The sequence below is a fragment of the Aplysia californica genome, unplaced genomic scaffold, assembly GCF_000002075.1.
Source record: "Aplysia californica isolate F4 #8 unplaced genomic scaffold, AplCal3.0 scaffold00575, whole genome shotgun sequence".
NCBI lineage: Eukaryota > Metazoa > Mollusca > Gastropoda > Aplysiida > Aplysiidae > Aplysia > Aplysia californica.
Window position 1 is genome coordinate 35,479 of NW_004797845.1, and position 19,027 is coordinate 54,505.

Below are 19,027 nucleotides of genomic sequence, written 5' to 3' on the forward strand. Positions count from 1 at the left end.
ACAGTAGCACCATTACCAATAACACCATAAGCTATTATAACCACAATGATGGCAGTACCTCTCATAAATTTAAAAAAACCCCAAATATTTACTCATACATTTTATGCTATAACTTTTATAGAAGTGAAAAGCGTTTCCTGGGAAGGTGCCTCTTTCTCGGTGCTCATAATGTTGAGAACAAAGAGAACAAAAATAGAATCGAGAGTGCCAGGTCAAGCAAGCAACACTCGGGGACTGACCACGTCGTTTCCGACTAGACGTGATAAATCTTGCCGATCACTTTTATTATGAAACTCCAGAAGTTTATAAATCTGCGCTCGTTTATCATCTCCCAATGAGGTCCCTGGGTTGAATATTTTTCAGTTGCGCTTGTTCCTGTCACTGCTTCAGGTGCTATCTCGTGGCTAAGAAGCTGGGCACTTTGAAAGCCGGCTTATCAGAGGTAATGAGCCCCAAAGGGAGATAACAGAACCCGTACGGTGTCGGGTAGGATAACAGCATAATAGCTGTTTGACCAGTGTCCGCACATAAGCGGTGACCGGGTCTGTGCTGAAGGACGCGCGGGGTCAGAGCGACCTTCTGAGGTCACGGTGTCTGCGGGTGGCGGTTGAGAGGGGCCAGGTGACCTAGTTTTGACAGATAGGTGGCGCTTGTTCGCGGAGCTGACCTGTCGGCCTGAGCTGACTCCAGGTTCTTCACTGGATGAAGTGGCCGCGCCAGGGTGAAGGCCAGGGAAGGGGGAGGGGGAGGGGAGATATCTACCTGTCGACGTGAGCTTTCTGGTTTGCGGGAAAGAGGGCTCTTTACAAAAAGAGCACTGGCGTTGTACGAAGATTTCTAGGGTGCCTTTGAGCGCATATCCACTTCTTTTTAACCGTCTTTTTTCAAACAGCGTGAATGGTCATGGGCAAAAGATTGTGTTAAAACTTCTGGGAAATTTTTGGAGTTCTTACTTTATAGAACCCCCCCCAAAAAAAAAAGAAAAAAAAAAAAAGAAAAAAAAAATGAAATAGTTTTGGCCCATCTACGTAAACAACAAAAATTGCTTGGTTCGCGTAGTCACGTGCAATGCAATCACTTGACAAGTTTAGAAAATTCACTTTTTTCCCATGGAACGTTGGACTAGATTCTATGCCCGTTTTTAACGTGTACCCTTATTTTAAATATTATTATGTGTTTCTAGCAAGGGGATATACCTGTTCTTTCAGGCGAGGAGTTGAGGGGAGCGAAAAAATGCTCTTGCAAAAGTCATGGGACATAACCCCCCCCCCCTGAAAAAAGAAAAAAAAAAGAAATATAATAAATGGATAAATGAATAAATAAATAAATACGTAAATAAAATGTTGTGACTATTCCCGTTGTTCCAGTGAAATCCTCATACTCAACAGCACTGCACGGTGTGAAACCACAACATCACCCACTTAATCTTGGTGTCTTTGCTTTATCATGAAGATTGCACGTCTCCTCCCTCCTTTCCGGACATATTCAATTTATTAAGATCTCGCACAGATCATGGCTTTTAATGAAATGTTCTGGTTTTACAAGCTTTTGCTTGGTCTATTTGTGAGGCATCGTCTTGAAATCAGGCGCTCGTAAAAAAAAAAAGAGATATGAGAAACAAGTATTGTTCTGGCCGCTATGCAATTTTTTTAAAAGAGTTTTCTTTTTTTTAGCTCAGCACCTTAATGACTATTTAAGAACTCATTCCTGTATGGAGTTTACCGAAAAACGCTAATCAAAGGCTCAAAATGTGTAAATTTGTAGTTTCCAAGGACACTCAAGCTTTGGAAGTCACCAAACTTTGGCGGCCATTTTCTCACTAATTTTACCTCTGACATCAGGTGACACCCATCTCCTTCAATCGCGAATATCTGGAGATGAGTATTATTTTTAACCTTTTTACCTGAAGCAAGATAAATGTACACCCTTTGAGATAATACCAATAACTCTATAATATATATATGACACATTTCGATTTCAAAATTATGTAGGCGTGACTGGAAGATTCTACTTTTTTATTATCTCTCTGATCTTTCTGTCTGTCAGTCTGTGTTTTTTCCCCTTGACACTAAATTACGTTGTTGTGTTGATTTGCCCCATTTTACTCACTCGCAAATATGGGGCCTAACACCGAGGGGAACAGACGCAGAGGTGGAAGATATACTTTTGACGTTACAATATTATTACCCGATCTAGGACGCGCATTCTGGTTTGACAACTCTTGAAGGAATACTGCTTTTGGGGTACTTAAAAGAAAGTTGCATAACTTTCTTATTCAGACAGATTTTTAAATTCCATTTTCTTTATCCGAAACTTTAAAAAACAGTCAACAACAAGAATACCGGTACTACCTGTATGGAATATGCCAAGCGGTGTTTCTGACTTATGTAAGATGGTTTTAAAAAAGCCGCCTAGACTGCCTTTGTTCTGCCGCTGACGGTCATGTGTCCGCCACGTTCTTAAAGAGATAATCAGATTAATTTGTTTCTCTATCGATGACATTACGTTGATAGGACCTCACTAGGGCTATCGTAACAGTTGGACGTTAAACCTTATTCATATCGAAGAGTTGGTAAAGATCTACTCCCTTTCTCGAAATACATGTACGGTGAGTTAAAATTAGTCTTTTCCTCGTGGTGTCACGACTACACCCTTGATGTGCATAGATCTAGTAGGTCAAGTAAGTTCTGAAGTAGACCTTTACTAACAATTTGTAGCAATAATTTCATTTAGCATGAAAAAAAAAGAAAAGGCACCTAGAAAAACGTTCAGTATTTTAAAAACAACACAATTCCGATGACAGACAGGTGAACTTCGTGTGTTGCAATATCTTGAATAAGAACTGCCATTTGCCGGCGCCCCATCCCTCTTAACCCCACCTCACACCTCCTCACCACATCGAAGCGTGTGAATTAGAAATGACGTGTGGCTCTTACCCATCCTTCCCTCTTTCCAGACCTCACCAAGATAATCCTTCTTGTGTGTTTTACAATACTGACGATTTTTCAGTGATATGTGCTAATACCCCCCCCCCCTTTTTGCAAAATGTAAAAAACAACGCACGTCAGTGTGTTGCAAAATTATTTTCAATAGCACAGGTAATGTCATATTCGTTTAGTTCTCTTTTCGCACAGACTTGTATTTTCCTTTTCTTCTTGCTTCCTACTGCTAGCATTTTCCTCTGCTACTGCTTCTCTCTCTTTTGGCCAGTTTTAACATAAGCGGTTTTGTTGTTGTTGTTGTTTCTGTTTGTTTTTAAATAACCCTGTCAGTCCCTGTCAACGAAACGACCATCCCTCTTTAAAATATTTTTTTCCTAGTGATATCTTATTATTTGAGGAAGAAGCTTTATTTTTAAAAATAGTTTTATTATTATTTTTCAAAATTTAGTTCAGTTACCCCCCCCCCCCCCCCCACACACACACACACACTTCCTTTGCGCGTCTTTTGGGCCCCCTTCTCTTTTCTTTTCTTTTTTAAAAAGAAAGCTGATGGTTTTTTTTACGTCCTCCATCGAATCGACACAAATCAGATCATAAGGGGGTGAGTTTTGACCCTGGCTCTGATGAGGGCCAAACCGAGCTCAGAGAGATACACCATCTCAGTAGAAAGACTCGGATGTTCGATAAAAATTCTACCTACAGAGTATTCTGTATACAACGACGAAGCACATAACTACTACACCTCGGATGCCGACCCCCTTTTCTTTCACTCGCTGCCCGTTAGAGGCCTGATGGAAAGCGCCAAGCTTGTCATTTTCTCACTGCGAACTATCAATGCCGCCGTATATATATATATATATATATATATATATATATATATATATATATATATATATATATATATATATATATATATATATATATATATATATATATATATATATATATATATGTGTGTGTGTGTTTTCATAAAGTTCATTACCGAGATGGTGTTTGTGGAAATATTTCCATATCACTATAGTAACTGATCTCTTTGGTAACCGATAAATAATTTTACGTGCCACTTTTATCCATGCTCCATTTATTCAGGCATATCATAATTGTATCGGAATCTCCTAGTTTTACCTTTCAAATGATTGTTGTTCCAAACGCTACGAAAGCAACATAAAAAACATCATCATCATCATCGACAGTAGCAGCAGCAATGACAACAACAACAACAACAACAATAACAACAACAACAACAACAACAACAACAACAACAACAGCAGCAGTAGTAGCTCAGTATTATCAATAACAACGACAACAATGACGACGACAGCAACAGTAGAGTAGCAACAACAATAGCAACAACACAACAGCTGCAGCAGCAACAGGAATAACAACAACAAAAACAACAATAGTAGCAATATATAATAGCAACAACAACAATAATCATAACGATAACATCAACAACACTGTCAACAACAACAATAACAGCAATAACAACAACAAGAGTGACAACGACAGGACAATGGAATTTCGTGGCATGTTTAAAAAGAAATTAATTATACTTTTGCTGTTTTGTGGTGTTTATATATTATGTAGGTGGTCATTTGGACGTGTCCTTTAGAAAGGCACGACTACCATAGATAAAAACAAAACAACAGAACTCTGTGCAGTGGCGACCAGCAATTGCATGTTGCTAGTTATATTAGTTTGATATTGTGTATTTCATTTGTGTAACCTTGCTGAATTGTTTAAGTATCATTTATTTACATGTGTTTATATATCCCTGAATGTACCCCTCTATGCTGCTGTACACAAAATTCCCCCTCCGAGGTGAACAAAAAGCGAATTTTATTTTACTACCTATTAATCTTTTATTGTTATATGCTTTGTCTTGTTGTTTTCCTCTTTTTTTCTGTTCTCATTTTCTTTTTCTGTCTTTTTAAGGGGGGGGGGGGGGTGGCGGGTTGGTTTATTTTCTTTAATCCATCTAATTTTTACCGAGATCGCTATTAAATTTAAAAAGAAATTGTCACAAACTTTTATTGTTTATGTGCCATAATAGAATCGTAATTGTACTTGTTGCTTCTTTTCATTCATTTATTTATTTTATCGTTAAAATAAAAGCAAGAAAATTTTTTAAACAAACAAACAAAACGCCCTCAAAACCTTCGTCGTCAATGAAAAAGACAGATCTAGCCTTTTGATTTTAAGACTTCGTTCATCGTGATTTCTTCACCAGTAGTAATCGATACAGTAAGCTATTGCGGGCCTTACAATAATTCAGCGTCTTTTGCTTGCCATTTTTTCTTGCATTAGGTTTTTCGATATCGTTTTCAATTTCAGCTTTCTTTTGAACGCTGCGTATTTTGTATCACCTACACAATTATAATTTACACGCCTTTTTCTTCGCCTCCGTAGATTAGACCGTTGATTACTATGAACAACAACAAAAATTATTCTGTTTTGTTATTGCTTTTAGTTGTAGAGGATTAATTTGTTCTGTGTTTTGTTTTTTGTTTCTTGATTTTGTTTTATTTTTTGAGTTTGTCGGCCCACCTTTCTGTTCTTGTTGGTCGTGACTGTCTGATTCTGATGTCATATTCTCATTTCTCATACAATTTTGCTGTTCCCCGTCTTTGTCCAGAAGCCAGGAACTTGAATCAATGTATATACGATAGCACCTCAGAAAATATTCCTGCCCTGACTCACCTTCATTTTGTTCCCCAACTCTTCCTTTTACTTGTATCTTTTTGTTTTGGACATATTCTAATTTTGCTATTCAATAATTGTGCCTGATGCAAAGAGATACATCTTTGGTCCGAACCAACGATGAACCCACGGGCATCGACTATCAACACCATTACCTTGACTTACCTGGGTTTTTTTCAACTCTTCCTTTCACGTATTTCTTTTCAGTGTTTGACATAATTCTTATTTTGCTGTTCAACAGGTGGGCGGTTAGCAGATGCTCTGGTGCTGTTTACTCCTTCTTTCCTAACTATCGTCTTTATCTCCCCTCATTCTTTTTGTGTTTGTTACTCTCTTGTAACACCTCTAATCTTCGGCACTTACTTATATAACATTATTGTGTTGCAAGTGCCGTAAAACTCTTACTAAAACTATTTCAACAGTCGTGCCCGATCCAGTGATAGACTTGCAGGCATCGACGGTCAACAGCACATGCATTAACATAAGCTGGGACCACAGCAAGTTTAAGGAGAGGGAGATGGAGCTGATGTTCCAAGTGGAGTATATGTCTCAGTGGGAGACCGGCTGGTCACAGGTACGTAATACACGACACAACCCAATGTGACATTTTTTGGTCCATGACGCCATATTCTTTTAGCCGTATAATGTTATTATTATTATTATTATTATTATTATTATTATTATTATTATTATTATTATTATTTATTGTACATATATATATATATATAATATATATATATATATATATATAATATTTTGGGTAAGTGTTTTACTACGTGTTTTACGTCGCTCGCAACTTCATAAGGTCATATGAGCTCGCGGGACACACCAAACATTTTCAGTTTGGTAGGAAATTTTGAATTTTTGCCCGGGTGGCGGCCGAAGCCTACTTTTATTGATTTTTGACTACAAAAGGATCTTTAACGTGCGCAACTTGCTCACGGGACCTCCGAGATTTTTCGCCATTGTCCGAGAAGGCTAGGTGTAGATCTTTCCTACCAGAAGATCAGGGGTGTGGCTGAAAGACAGCTGTAAGTAGGAGCCAGGGAGTAGCAGTAGAAAGGCTGCAGAAAGAGTCAGGAGCCCAGAGGAGGTCGCAAAGGAGGTGGGAGCAGAAAGTTGAGACGAAAGCAGACGACAGAACATTGCTAAAGAGCAGGAAAGGAGGTGAAAGGAGACAATTTTAGAGAAGAAAATTATTCCGTCACAACTGGGATTCTACCCCGTGACATTTGAATGAGAGGTGAACCCCTTAACCTCTAGGCCACGAGAGCCCCCATATTTATATATACATGTATATTATAAACATCCAAAAGAAGCTTGAAAATGGAATCACCCAATCATCGTGTTAAACCTGGCACTACCAACTCTTGCAGCATACCAAATTAAAGCTAAATAAATTTTGCATCATGTGACACATTAATGTTTCATCTATGTAAAGAGAAGCCCGAGATATAGTCACTCAAAACTGACCTTAAAAAATCAGACTTGTCGATGTAGTGCGAAATCAAAGAAACTTAAGCTCGTTTCCGCGAGTGTATTGGGAGCATAAATCTTGATAGAATTGACATACATTGAATATCAAATGAATGGAGAATTTGGTCTTTGCGATAAGTAATTTTTTTTTAAAACGATAGTTTCATACAAAACGGAAATCAGAGCAATCACAAATACCGCAAAAAACGTGGACTTAACATTAAATGTGTTTATTGTTATTTTGCTTAGGAGCCATTCGTTTTTTTGGTAAAGCACGAACCCTGTGGGCACCGAATCTATTAATTTATGGACATATTTATCTGTAATTTCATCCCAATTGTCACAGAGAGTTGCAAACAAAGGGAGCAAAGTCGCTTATTTTCTTCAGCTGTTGTTTCATGGGCTTCACATACCTGTAGGATTCATTTCGGAGATATTTCATGGTGACCACTCCAGCGTTTATATGATTTGGTTTTCCAAGAATTGTCTAGTGGCATTGACCTTGTGAGAAAGTGTTTATCATGCATGGAGATGTCTCCTCGAATGACATCTTTACGAAATAAGGTTAAGACATGACGTTGCAGCACTTGCAAGGTGTAGTCCACTAAACAAAGCCATCCTGTGATTTCACGAGGGCGGTTTTGTTTGTTCCACCCCAGACCACCCAGAACAATGGCCGTTCCTTGGCCTCTGTTCTTTACTGACAGATGATTATGTCCAAGTACTAATGACCCCATTTAATGTTAAATCCAGGCCTTGCGTGCTATTTGTGACTGCTTTGTTTTTCTATCGATTAAAAAAAAATCACAAGAAGATGTTGTTCATTGCAGAGACAACAGTATTTTCTTTTCATTTGATATGCTATACATGCGAAGACAATTTTTCTCTTCTTTGATTGTTCTCAATTTTATCAAGCCTGATTTTTATGAAGGTCAGTTTTGAGTGACCATATCTCGGGCGTCTCATAACCACAGATGATGCAGAATTTATTTAGCTTTAAATTGGCATGCTGCATGAGTTGGTAATGCAAGGCTGTTAACATGATTATTCAAGTTTCGTTGGGACGCTACTGTATAATAATAATAATAATAATAATAATAATAATAATAATAATAATAATAATAATAGTAATGATGATAATAATAATGATACTACTACTACTACTACTACTACTACTACTACTACTACTACTACTACTACTACTACTACTACTACTACTACTACTACTACTACTACTACTACTGCTACTACTACTACTACTATTATAATATATATAATATAAATAATTTATGTATATATATATAGTATACATATATAAATTGGCCTATATATAGTATATAAAAATATATACTGTATGTATTATTTTATTATGTAATTTGTATATATATATAATATATATACTGAAAGTTCGTCACTTTTGTCGCCTAAAACTTCCAAACTACTTGACTTTCGAATTTGATAAATATAAGGGTGCACAGTTATATTAAGGAGTCTGAAGTCGCTATAGTTTAATTTTCAGTTTTTCATTAGTTTCGTTTAGATCTAACCATAGGAAAGTCTGTCTTCTAAACCGTCATTGTAAACAAGTGAGGCTTCCGTTCACAAGCAGTGCTCGCTTTCTGTTTCTACTGCGACTTGACAATCGATTCTTTTGAGTCCCAGCTAGCTACATCCGAAGAGGATACATCAAAGAAATCGCATGGAGACCGAACCATGATTCCGAATAAAACGGTATTAAATCAAACTCTTGAAAACATGTGCTTGAGCAGCACATCTGATTTGGACATAATTGACGACAGTGATGTATATATTATATATATATATATATATATATATATATTTGCCTGCTTCAAGCGTTCCACCCCATGAGATGAAGGAAAACGAAGCGCGCTTTCAGAATTAAAGTTGGGATATTTTATATGGAAAATTGGACCTGGTACATAGGAAACAAGAGGTGAGAGATGGGACCTTCCAGAAGGTGGGATTCGAAAGTTGGGACTGGTCATAATATGTGTACAATAATGACTATTGCACCGGGTCAGCCTGTGAACCGATTAGAGAGAAAATGACAGCAAACAACAATTCTTATTAATATAACAAACACACACACACACACACACACATCTCTCTCTCTCTCTCTCTCTTTCTTTCTTTCTTTCTTCCACTCCTTTTCTCTCTCTCTCTCTCTCTCTCTCTCTCTCTCTCTCTCTCTCTCTCTCTCTCTCTCTCTCTCTGAGTCTCTCCCTCTTTCTCTCCCCACCCTTCTCTCTCTCGCTCCCCCTTCTCTCTTTCTTTCTTCATCTCTTTCTCTCTCTCTCTCTCTCTCTGTCTGTCTCTCCCTCTCTGTCTGTCTGTCTGTCTGTCTGTCTGTCTGTGTGTGTGTGTGTCTCTCTCTCTCGCTCCCTCCCTCTCTCTATCTCTCTCTCTCTCACACACACACACACACACACACACACACACACACACACACACACACACACACACACACACACACTGCGCGCAGACAAAATTGCACGCTTTCAACTCAAGAGCAGTGGAACGTTTGTTAACTCTAGTAACACGGTCGTCACGCGCTAACATGTCTCGCGCGGACGCGAGATAGGGCAATTGAAACGTCTTGGTAGTAGAGAATCTTTGATCTAATCATATCTAATATGGTCAAAAAATGTGCAGTTCTGATAGTGCGAGGCTTTGATAGTTTTAGCAAAGCGCGCTGCTCTGATTGCTTCCCGTCCTGATAAGGAGGGTGAAGAAGGTCGCCTTCAACAATTCGTTGCCTTAAAAAGACAAAGTTCGAACAGACATTTTGGGCTGTTTTCACTTACCAAGATCATGGGGTCAGAAACCAAATTAAATGTTCTATCTGTTCTACCGAAATCGTAACATTATTCGGAGACGTTATCAAGATATATTCAAAGAATTGCATTCGAAAAAGCTTGGACATAACGTGAAACTCAAAATTTGTATCCTCTTATTTCGCAAAACTAGGTACTGAGCAGAAAGAACTTTGTATTTCTAGGAAGCGAACGATCTAAATTGGAGGTGCAAAATACAAGTCACGATCATTTTCAGTGTTTTACTCGTTGTGCATTTCCTTCAAAAGTGATGGTGGATGGTTGGCTGGTGCTCGGGCGTCGTTTGCCCCTTTTTTTCCTATCAAACATTTCGTCCTTATCTCTTCTCCTGGTTTTTTGTGCGTGTTACTCTCTTGTAACACCTATAATCTTCGGCACGTAATGATCTAACTGTGTTGCAAGCGCCGTAAATCGCTTCCTAAAACAAAAAAGAAGTGAAGAACACTTACGATCTTTTTTAGTTAGTCTTTAACTCGGTTGCACATTTCCTGAAACTGGTGGTTTTATGTCCTTTTTGAACAGGTGGCACCAGAATTGATGTTACACAAGCTGCTTTGTGGGTTAACCCCGCACGCTAAGTATAATTTCAGTGTCTATGCTTTGTCGAGGCCGTATGGATCGTTATCTGCGGAAGAATTTGGATTGAAGAGTGGAGCCAACTACGTCGTAGGACAGGCTGCAGAGGGCGGTGAGTCACGTGACATGTCGCAATCCCGGAATAACAGGGTTCTAATTCAAATTATTTTACGTTTGAGGTACCAGTGTTTATGGTCTCTCTCTGCAGTTCCCCTATTTTTATGTTTTCTGAGAAATCTGAGATGACTTTTAAAAAAATGTAGATCTAGGTGTTTTTACGTCCCCCGTATCGACACAGATAATTTAGGAGGCTATTTTCTGACCTTGCCTGTGTGAGCCAACCTGGGCTGAGAGAGAGACAACATCTCAGCGAAAAGACCAAGATACTCGATAAAAAATCTCCTTACTCGAAAATAGAACTCGGTTTCCCTGTGTGCGAAAGCGAAGCGCCAAACCGCCACACCGCAGACGCCGGTTTTTGAGATGTGTACCATGCTTTTTGCCCTTCATTTAAGGGAAATGGTATGTGCGAAATCTTTTACCTAAATATCTAAAAATAAGTGAGTAAAACTGAGACAACCCGTTATTCTTGGATTTCAAACTGTTAGGCTGGCGAGTCCGAACATAACAATGTGTGTAAAGTAACTGAAACAACTGTCTTGTAGACACTGAAATTATTGAAAATAGATAATAATACAGTGGAGTCCACTTTTAACGAGTCCTGAAATAACAAGAAGTCTGTTGTAAAGATACGATTCTAAAACCCCGTTTTTTAAATTCTTTATCTTCGTAGATAAAATATTGCTATAGTGCAATCAGGCAAACATGCGAGTCGGTTATAACGGAATATTGCTGCTGCTGTGCACAGCACATAGGCCAATTATACGTAAAACCTCGCCAGTTAAGAAACGTGTTGGTGATCTATCGAAGCAAAGAATAGGAGAGCTCACGTGTGCCAACAATGAAGACCAGAGCTAATGAATGGGGAGGGTGTGGCATGCGCACACAAGCAGAACACATCGAGTGATAGGCCAGCCTAGTTTAGATTATCTCAGCCTACAATGCCTCTCACTTCTCCGATGCGGGAATAGAGATTTCACAGTGTTGTGATGGATGGAGCGAATGTGTGACCTGGGCAGGGTGTGGTGTGTGCCCAGTGTGCGCAAGCAGACGGAACGCACCAAAGGAAGTGGTGGAGTGGGGGACAACACAGCAGGCCAGTTAGCCAATATCCCTTTTTTCCGATCGCCAACGCCACGTTAGAGGTTATAGTTGAACAAAATCACCATCAGGGGAGATAACAAAAAAAAATATAAACAGAACACCATACTCATAGATTATGCCTACTTTATTATTTCCCATGAACGTATTACTGGATCCTTTATAACGTGAATCCTGCTATAACGGATATGTCGCACCAGTTCCTTTCCTCTCGTTATAACAAGATTCCACTGTAATAGATTGCATTTGTATAGCACAACTTTGCGCTCAACAGTAAGCATCTGTGCGCTTTACAATCTATACTATTACCCCAGCAGACCTGGTAGCGTTCTGGAACAATCTCAACTTCCTGGGAAGCGTACATTGCAAGCTGCCATTTCACTGGCGCTGAAATATTCACACACTGTCAAGATAGTGAAGGATTCACTTACAGCATTCGAAACAGTCATGCTTTTATGTATACACCCTACGTTCAAGGGTCGCGTAGAAGGAGGAGGAGGGGGTGGATATAGTGGTGTTGGAGAATGAGAAGAAGAAAGTGGGGTAGTCGATAGATAAAACGATTGAGATGTATAGGTGAGGGGGGGATGCATGGAGGACAAAACAAGTCACTACATTTAAGAATTACCCAGTTTTCTCTGTCATCTTTGGCCCTTTTGAGTTACTAAGACCATGAGGTCAGAAACCAAATGTTCTATCTGCTCTTTCAAAACCGTAAGATTATTCGGAGTTGTTATCAAGATATTCAAAGAACTACATTCGAAAAAGTTTGACATATTATGAAACGCACACTTTTGTACGTCAAATATTCTCTGAACTTTGCAGATATGCTTTTGTAATTCTAAGGTAGGGAAGTTAAAGCTGAAAGGAGGATGGAGCAAGACAGAGAATTAGAAGAGAAGAGAGAGTCAATGATTATGTACCCAAAAGGTGAAAGATGTTTGGTCGAGACGAAAAATGAAGAAATTTTGAAATGTTTGAGAATAAAGGGAACGTTCGAAGTTTGGATACCCTTGGTACTTTGGTGAAGCGCTTACAAACTGATATTTGAAAGACTCGAACTGAAAGTGCTGCTTGACAGAGAATTGCCACTTTACCTTTAGATAGTACACTTTAGGACCTTTGCCTTGACACAGACAGCAAACTCGTGTGATGACAATGTCTTGAACACGTCCATCGACACAAGCGCTGTGGTATTCAATCTCCGCATGTGCAGCCACATTACCTAAGCAAGGGTAGAACTTCCAATCAAGTACACGTATACATTTTAATGTGGCTAATTCATCCTTTGTTTCTAATGCGACAGTCCACCGCCTGTGAAATGCGGATGCAATATCATGTTGAGGTTAAAGGTAAAAGTCACCTTCCGTTTACGTCAGTCAGTAGGCCTATCGAGTGTAATAACTATTATTTTAAGGGCATTTCGATTACTTATGATTTCGTCGTTTAAAGGATTTCAGGAAACTAAAATTTAAAAAAGTTGAACAAAAGATTCATCGTAAGGGGGTCTCTCCTCGTGGGTAGAGGTTACGGTGTTCGCCTCTCATTCAATAGGTTCCAGGTTCGAAACCTGACTGAAACAGAAAATTTTCTTCTCACCCCCTTTCCTACACTTTAACAATGTTCCGTCTTCTGCTTTTGTCACCACTTTCTGCCCCCATCCTCCACCCCTCCTTTGGGCTCCTGACTCTTTCTGCAGCCTTTCTACTTCCAAACTGAAAATGTTTAATGTGTTCCATGCGCTCATATGGCCTTATGCAGTTGTGGGCGCCGTAAAAACACCAACCAAAACAAACAACATTCATCGTTCGACGGTGCACCCGTATTAAAATTGTACCTAAATTATATACAGCATTTTTCTCTGTCTGCTAGAATGTTTTATCCCGCTCAGCCCGGGTTGACTCCAGCATGAAAGGTACAGCTCGCCTTCGAAATGATATACCTTGTGACGAAGTTGAATTTAAAAAAAAAGCAAACAAAAACAAACAAACTAACGAACAAGCAAACAAACAAACAAACTAACTAACCCCCCAAATAACCCGTTAACAAAGCCACCCCCCCCGAAAAAGTCCCAACAAATATATCGAAAAATAACCCCCCCCCCCCAACCCCCCCAACCCCCCCCCCCAAAAAAAAAAAAAACAACCCCAAAACAACAACAACAACAAAACAAAACAAAAACAACAACAATAAAACCAACCAACAACAAAGCAACAAAAAATCCACAAAAAATATTCGTAAAAAACTCACTTTAAAAGTCACCGGAATATGTGACAGTCTTTTCAAAATACTGTTTTCCAGTGCCTACAGCCGTTCCCCAGTTATGCTCAAGTTGTTTCCATATTGATGACTGTAAAGATAAGGAACTGTGCAACGTGACAATTTACTGGAAGGTGAGTGTTGAAAGGCCTTGTCTGATAACATTTAAATCTACTTTCTATTGTTGGATCCAGACATTAACTTTTTTTTCTGGGCTTTGAAAGCTTCCAGAATATATGGTGCTGACAAAGTGATTTACTTCCCACAATCCAATAATGGAGATATCGGCTGAAAATCGACACTGGGGTCAGATTTATAGATTTTCAATTGATGCCATTTTGTTCAAGTTTACGGTGTCTTTTACTATTCTATGCTCACAAATTGTACAAACTTCACCTATCAAGTTGATGTATCCATTTCCATAAGGCTGAAATCCGAGAAGTAACTCATTTTGTCAGCACACCTCACATATAATATCTGTCTTTGAGGCCAAGAGTAAAGGAACTATTGTGATTACATAACACCCCACTTCCCAAAAAGTAAATAACATTTTATAAAATAGATTTAAATAATTCAAATATAATTTAGAAATGAATGAAACCGAAATACGGTAGGAACAATATAAAAAAAGAAAATCAATAAACAACATCACCATCATCAACAAAAATAAAAAACAACAAAAACCACAAAAAAGCAAAAACCAAAACCAAAGACACATTAAGTCAAATCAAAATAAAAAGGCCCTAAGTTCTCAGTGATTACATACTCGTATACCACTATTAATGTCTGATTACATTTTCAGGTCGATATTTTTGCCCGGATTGTGCTTATAAAACTGCAACTTTCCTGGAACATCGATTTAGAATACTTTTGTGAGGCACATTTTTTTGGATATATATATACATATATATATATATATATATATATATATATATATTTATATATATATATATTGAATAAAGTAAACCTCGTTTTCTTCACGTTAACGATGTTGTTCTGTCCCTCATTGTTTCCTGTTGTTAAAATGTCATCCCACGTGGCTGGGAGAGATACATAAATCACTGCCCTACTATTAATATTAAGAAAGTTAATGAAGCTGATCAAAATAAATGATTTTGCAGATTTCTTGCCCAATATTTTTTCTTGCTGGAATATTGAAAGCAAACTTGGATTTTGTTTTGCGGGGAGGGTGAAGGGAACCCATGCTTATTATATTTTCATAATGGGATTTCGACTTTATTTTCAAAGTGAAATCTTTCGAAACGACATGACTATTACGTCTATTTTCTCCTGTCAGGACTTGCCGGCGCAACAGAAGCTAGGACAAATCATCTTCTACAATTTGACTGCCACAACAACAACGGGATGGTTTCTGTCTGTACCAAGACGAGAGGCTCCTCACTCCATTTTGACATCAGCGAGCCTGCGGATAGGCCCTGGGAACAGTGAGGAAAATCTAACGATTACCTTGACCCTGGGCACCAAACAGGGATTTTCCTCCGACTCTGCCTCAGTACTCATACCGGCTGCTCGTACAAGTAAACCAAACATCTGTTGTAGATTGTGCATGAGGATGGCATTTTCATTAATTAATTTATTGATTAATTAATTAATTTGTTCATTCATTCATTCGTTCATTCATTCATTCATGCATTCATTCATTCATTCATTAATTCCCACATTTGTCTATTTTTTATTTACTTTTTATTTATTTATTTATTTATTTATTTATTTATTTATTTATTTATTTATTTATTTATTTATTAAAACTTTATTTTCATGTGTTATCCATTTAAACATTTATAGTGCGGTCAAAAATTTGAGGCGCAGCCTATTCTCAAATATCACTTTAATGGGTGAATAAATGTCACCCATACTTTGCACAGCAGTCTGTATCAAATTAGTCTTAACTTAATCATAAATTTCCATAACAATTGAGGTTTAAAAACTTTTCGTCATAATATGTGTATAAAATGCTATTAATCTCCATCACGTGGAAAATGGGATTATTCACAGCACTTTCCGCTTCTCACACACATTTACCTACGCATATGACCTACGTCACAGCTCACTTATGACACATTTTAGTGGAAGAACTTGTTACCCAAAATTAAATTTATAGTAAACACATTTTTGCACTAAATGTTCACAAAACGTGTGTTCGATAAGTATAATGTCGCGAATAGAAAAACAAAATGATGGACTTGCTTTTAAAAGCAATATTGTCAGAGCTGTAAACCTTTTAAAATCTGTAGAAACCACCCGCTGGTTTTTTTTAGTAAGTAGATCTAGTTATTACAGGAATTTTCTAGAATACAGCTAACACAAGTGTTTACAAATATATTGATATGTTGAGACAAAATGATGCATGTCATTGTGCAAAACATGGAGACTTTATGTTCGATAGCTGAGAAGATAAATATTTCACAATAAGTTGCGCCATGAATTTTAAACCCCTTTATATAATTGCTTTCTTGTTTGTTTATTTGTTTGGTGCGTGCTTGTACACATAGCTATGCGCGCTCATATGACCTTATGCTGTTGCGAGCGCCGTAAAACACTTACAAAAAATACAAACAAACAAAAAAACCCAACACATAGCTGTTCGTTATCTTATCAGTTTAATTAGTCTCTTGCTTCCTGAAATGATGAGACGAATCACTTCATATATACGTGTATAAATAGCTGTATTATAGTCAAACATGTTGTACCGTCCACCTTTAGGATGGGCATGACGTTAGCAGTACAGCGGGGGCTGGCGGTAAAACGGGATAGCACCGATTGCCATCTTGACTAGTGGTAGACTTGTGGAGACTGGGCCTAGAGAGACAATCTGTGGCCAGTCTTGTCTCATCTAGATCTCTCTTGCGCGACTACCTTGTGCAGACAATCAACTAATTACATTTACTGAAAGTTACGTTAACTTAAATTGAAACGTTTTACTCGATCAGAAGCTAAGCTATATTGTGGCGTCCAAAAGAAACTTTAAAATGTGATCACTCAACCGTCGTCTTAAAGTCTTGCACTACTCACTCATGCAGAATATCAGTTAGAAGCTAAAGAAATTCTGCATCATCTGACACATTACTATTTCATCTGTGTTGAGAGACAGACGCCCGAGACATGGCCACTCAAAATTGACCTTAAAGAATCAGGCTTGGCAAAATTGTGCGACATATATATATATATTTTAAAAATGTCTTTGCGCGTGTATTGAAGAACATTAATAATATTGATAGAATGGGCATACGTTGCATTTCCAACAAATGGAGATTTTGGTCTCTGCAATTAACAGTATGTTATTATGATAGGTTCAAACGAAACGGAAAAGAGAGCAATCGCAAACACTACGCAAAACTTGGACTGAACATTAAATATTTGTGCTCATTGTTATTTTGTTTAGAGCCACTGGTTTTGCGTAGAGCATGAACCCTTTTGGCATCGACTCTATTAAATGTTGGACCAAATCATATACTGTCACTTCATCCCAGATATCACAGAGAGATGCAAACAAAGGGTCTGAATCGGGAGCAAAGTCGCTTTCCCTCAGCTGCTATTTCATGGGACTTCATATGCACCATGTAGGATTCATACCTATCAGGCTATATACTGGTGACTACTCAAAGGTTGATATGATTTGGTTTTCCAAGAATTGACCTGGGGCATTGGCCCTGTGAGAAAGGGCTTTGCTATGCATGGAGATGTCTACTTGAGTGACACCATGACGAAAGTACAGGTAAGACATGACGTTCCAGCACTTGCACGATGTAGTCATCTAAACCACGTCATATGGTGATTCTCACGAGCGCGGTTTGTTCATTCCACCCCAGACCACCCAGAATACCGTGACAGTTTCGTGGCCTCTGTTTCTCAGTGACCATATCTTTCGACGTCTCTTAACATAGATGAAATATTACTGCGTCAGATGATGCACAGTTTATTTATCTTTAATGTCCAAAATCTAATTAACACTTTCCAAATGCAAAAAAGGTTTCGTGCTATACGAAACCAATAGCTCCTAAACAAAAGCAAAATTACACTGATAAGCACATGTAATGTTAAGTCCACGTTCTACGTGTTATTTGTGACTGCTCTTTTTCCAATCTGTTTTGAAAATATCGCCAGAGGATGCTTTTGATTAAAAAGAAAATATTACTCTCTTTTCATTTGATATTCAATTCATGTCTATTCCCCAAATGTTGAGGCACCTCAATATACGCACGAACACACTTTTACAGTTCTTTGATTTCGCGCAATTTTGACAAGCCTGATTTTTTAAGGTCAATTTTAAGTGACCATATCTTGGACGTCTCTTAACATAGATGAAATATTACTACGTCATATTATGCACAGTTTATTTAGCTTTAAATTGGTACGCTGCATGAGTAAGTAGTGCAAGGCTATAACTGACACGATGATTGGGTGACAGCATTTACAAGTTTCTTTTGGACGTCACTGTATAAAAGCCTCATACGCGTCCGTCAGACTTTTGATCATCAGAATGATATCAGCTGGTGTCGCCAGATATATTGCCTACCGGCCGAGGTGGCGCAGCTCTTTTGACGGTTCTGTTGGCAACTTAAAAATTTCAATCCAAATCGTTTTCAATATTGGACAAAGCCTGGGAATAATAGCATTTTCGTAATCAGCGCAAGTCAGAAGCGAAACAGTGACACACGCGAGAGATAGGTCGAAGAAGTAAAGACGTTTGTAGAAAAGAGATAGTCAAGCAGCCGAGTGGGTGTTGTGCGCCGTGTGTCGTGTATATCTCAAGGTGGCCATTTTGCTGACGGTACAGCGGGCAAGGAATCAGACAGTTGGTGGATGGTGGATGGCGGTATAAAAGTGCAAGCACTATGTTTGTATAGTCGTTCCTTTTCCTACTTGAGCAAAACCTAGTGGTAAGCAGAGCTGGCGGTATAACAGGAGGACGGGGTGGGGGTCGGTACATGTATATATATGTTAAAAATGTTAAAGAGTATTATATATACATATATG

General features: G+C 38.4%; 1 protein-coding gene across 1 annotated transcript in view; it reads left to right on the top strand.

Moving 5' to 3' along the window:
- The window catches only part of LOC101858888, a gene marked incomplete in the record, with an annotated part of 67,514 nt that overhangs the window by 31,009 nt on the left and 17,478 nt on the right, over positions 1-19,027 (top strand). The window contains 4 exon segments of the mRNA XM_013087335.2: positions 6,065-6,216; positions 10,496-10,661; positions 14,072-14,163; positions 15,327-15,567. Coding sequence (XP_012942789.1) covers positions 6,065-6,216; positions 10,496-10,661; positions 14,072-14,163; positions 15,327-15,567 — 651 coding nt within the window.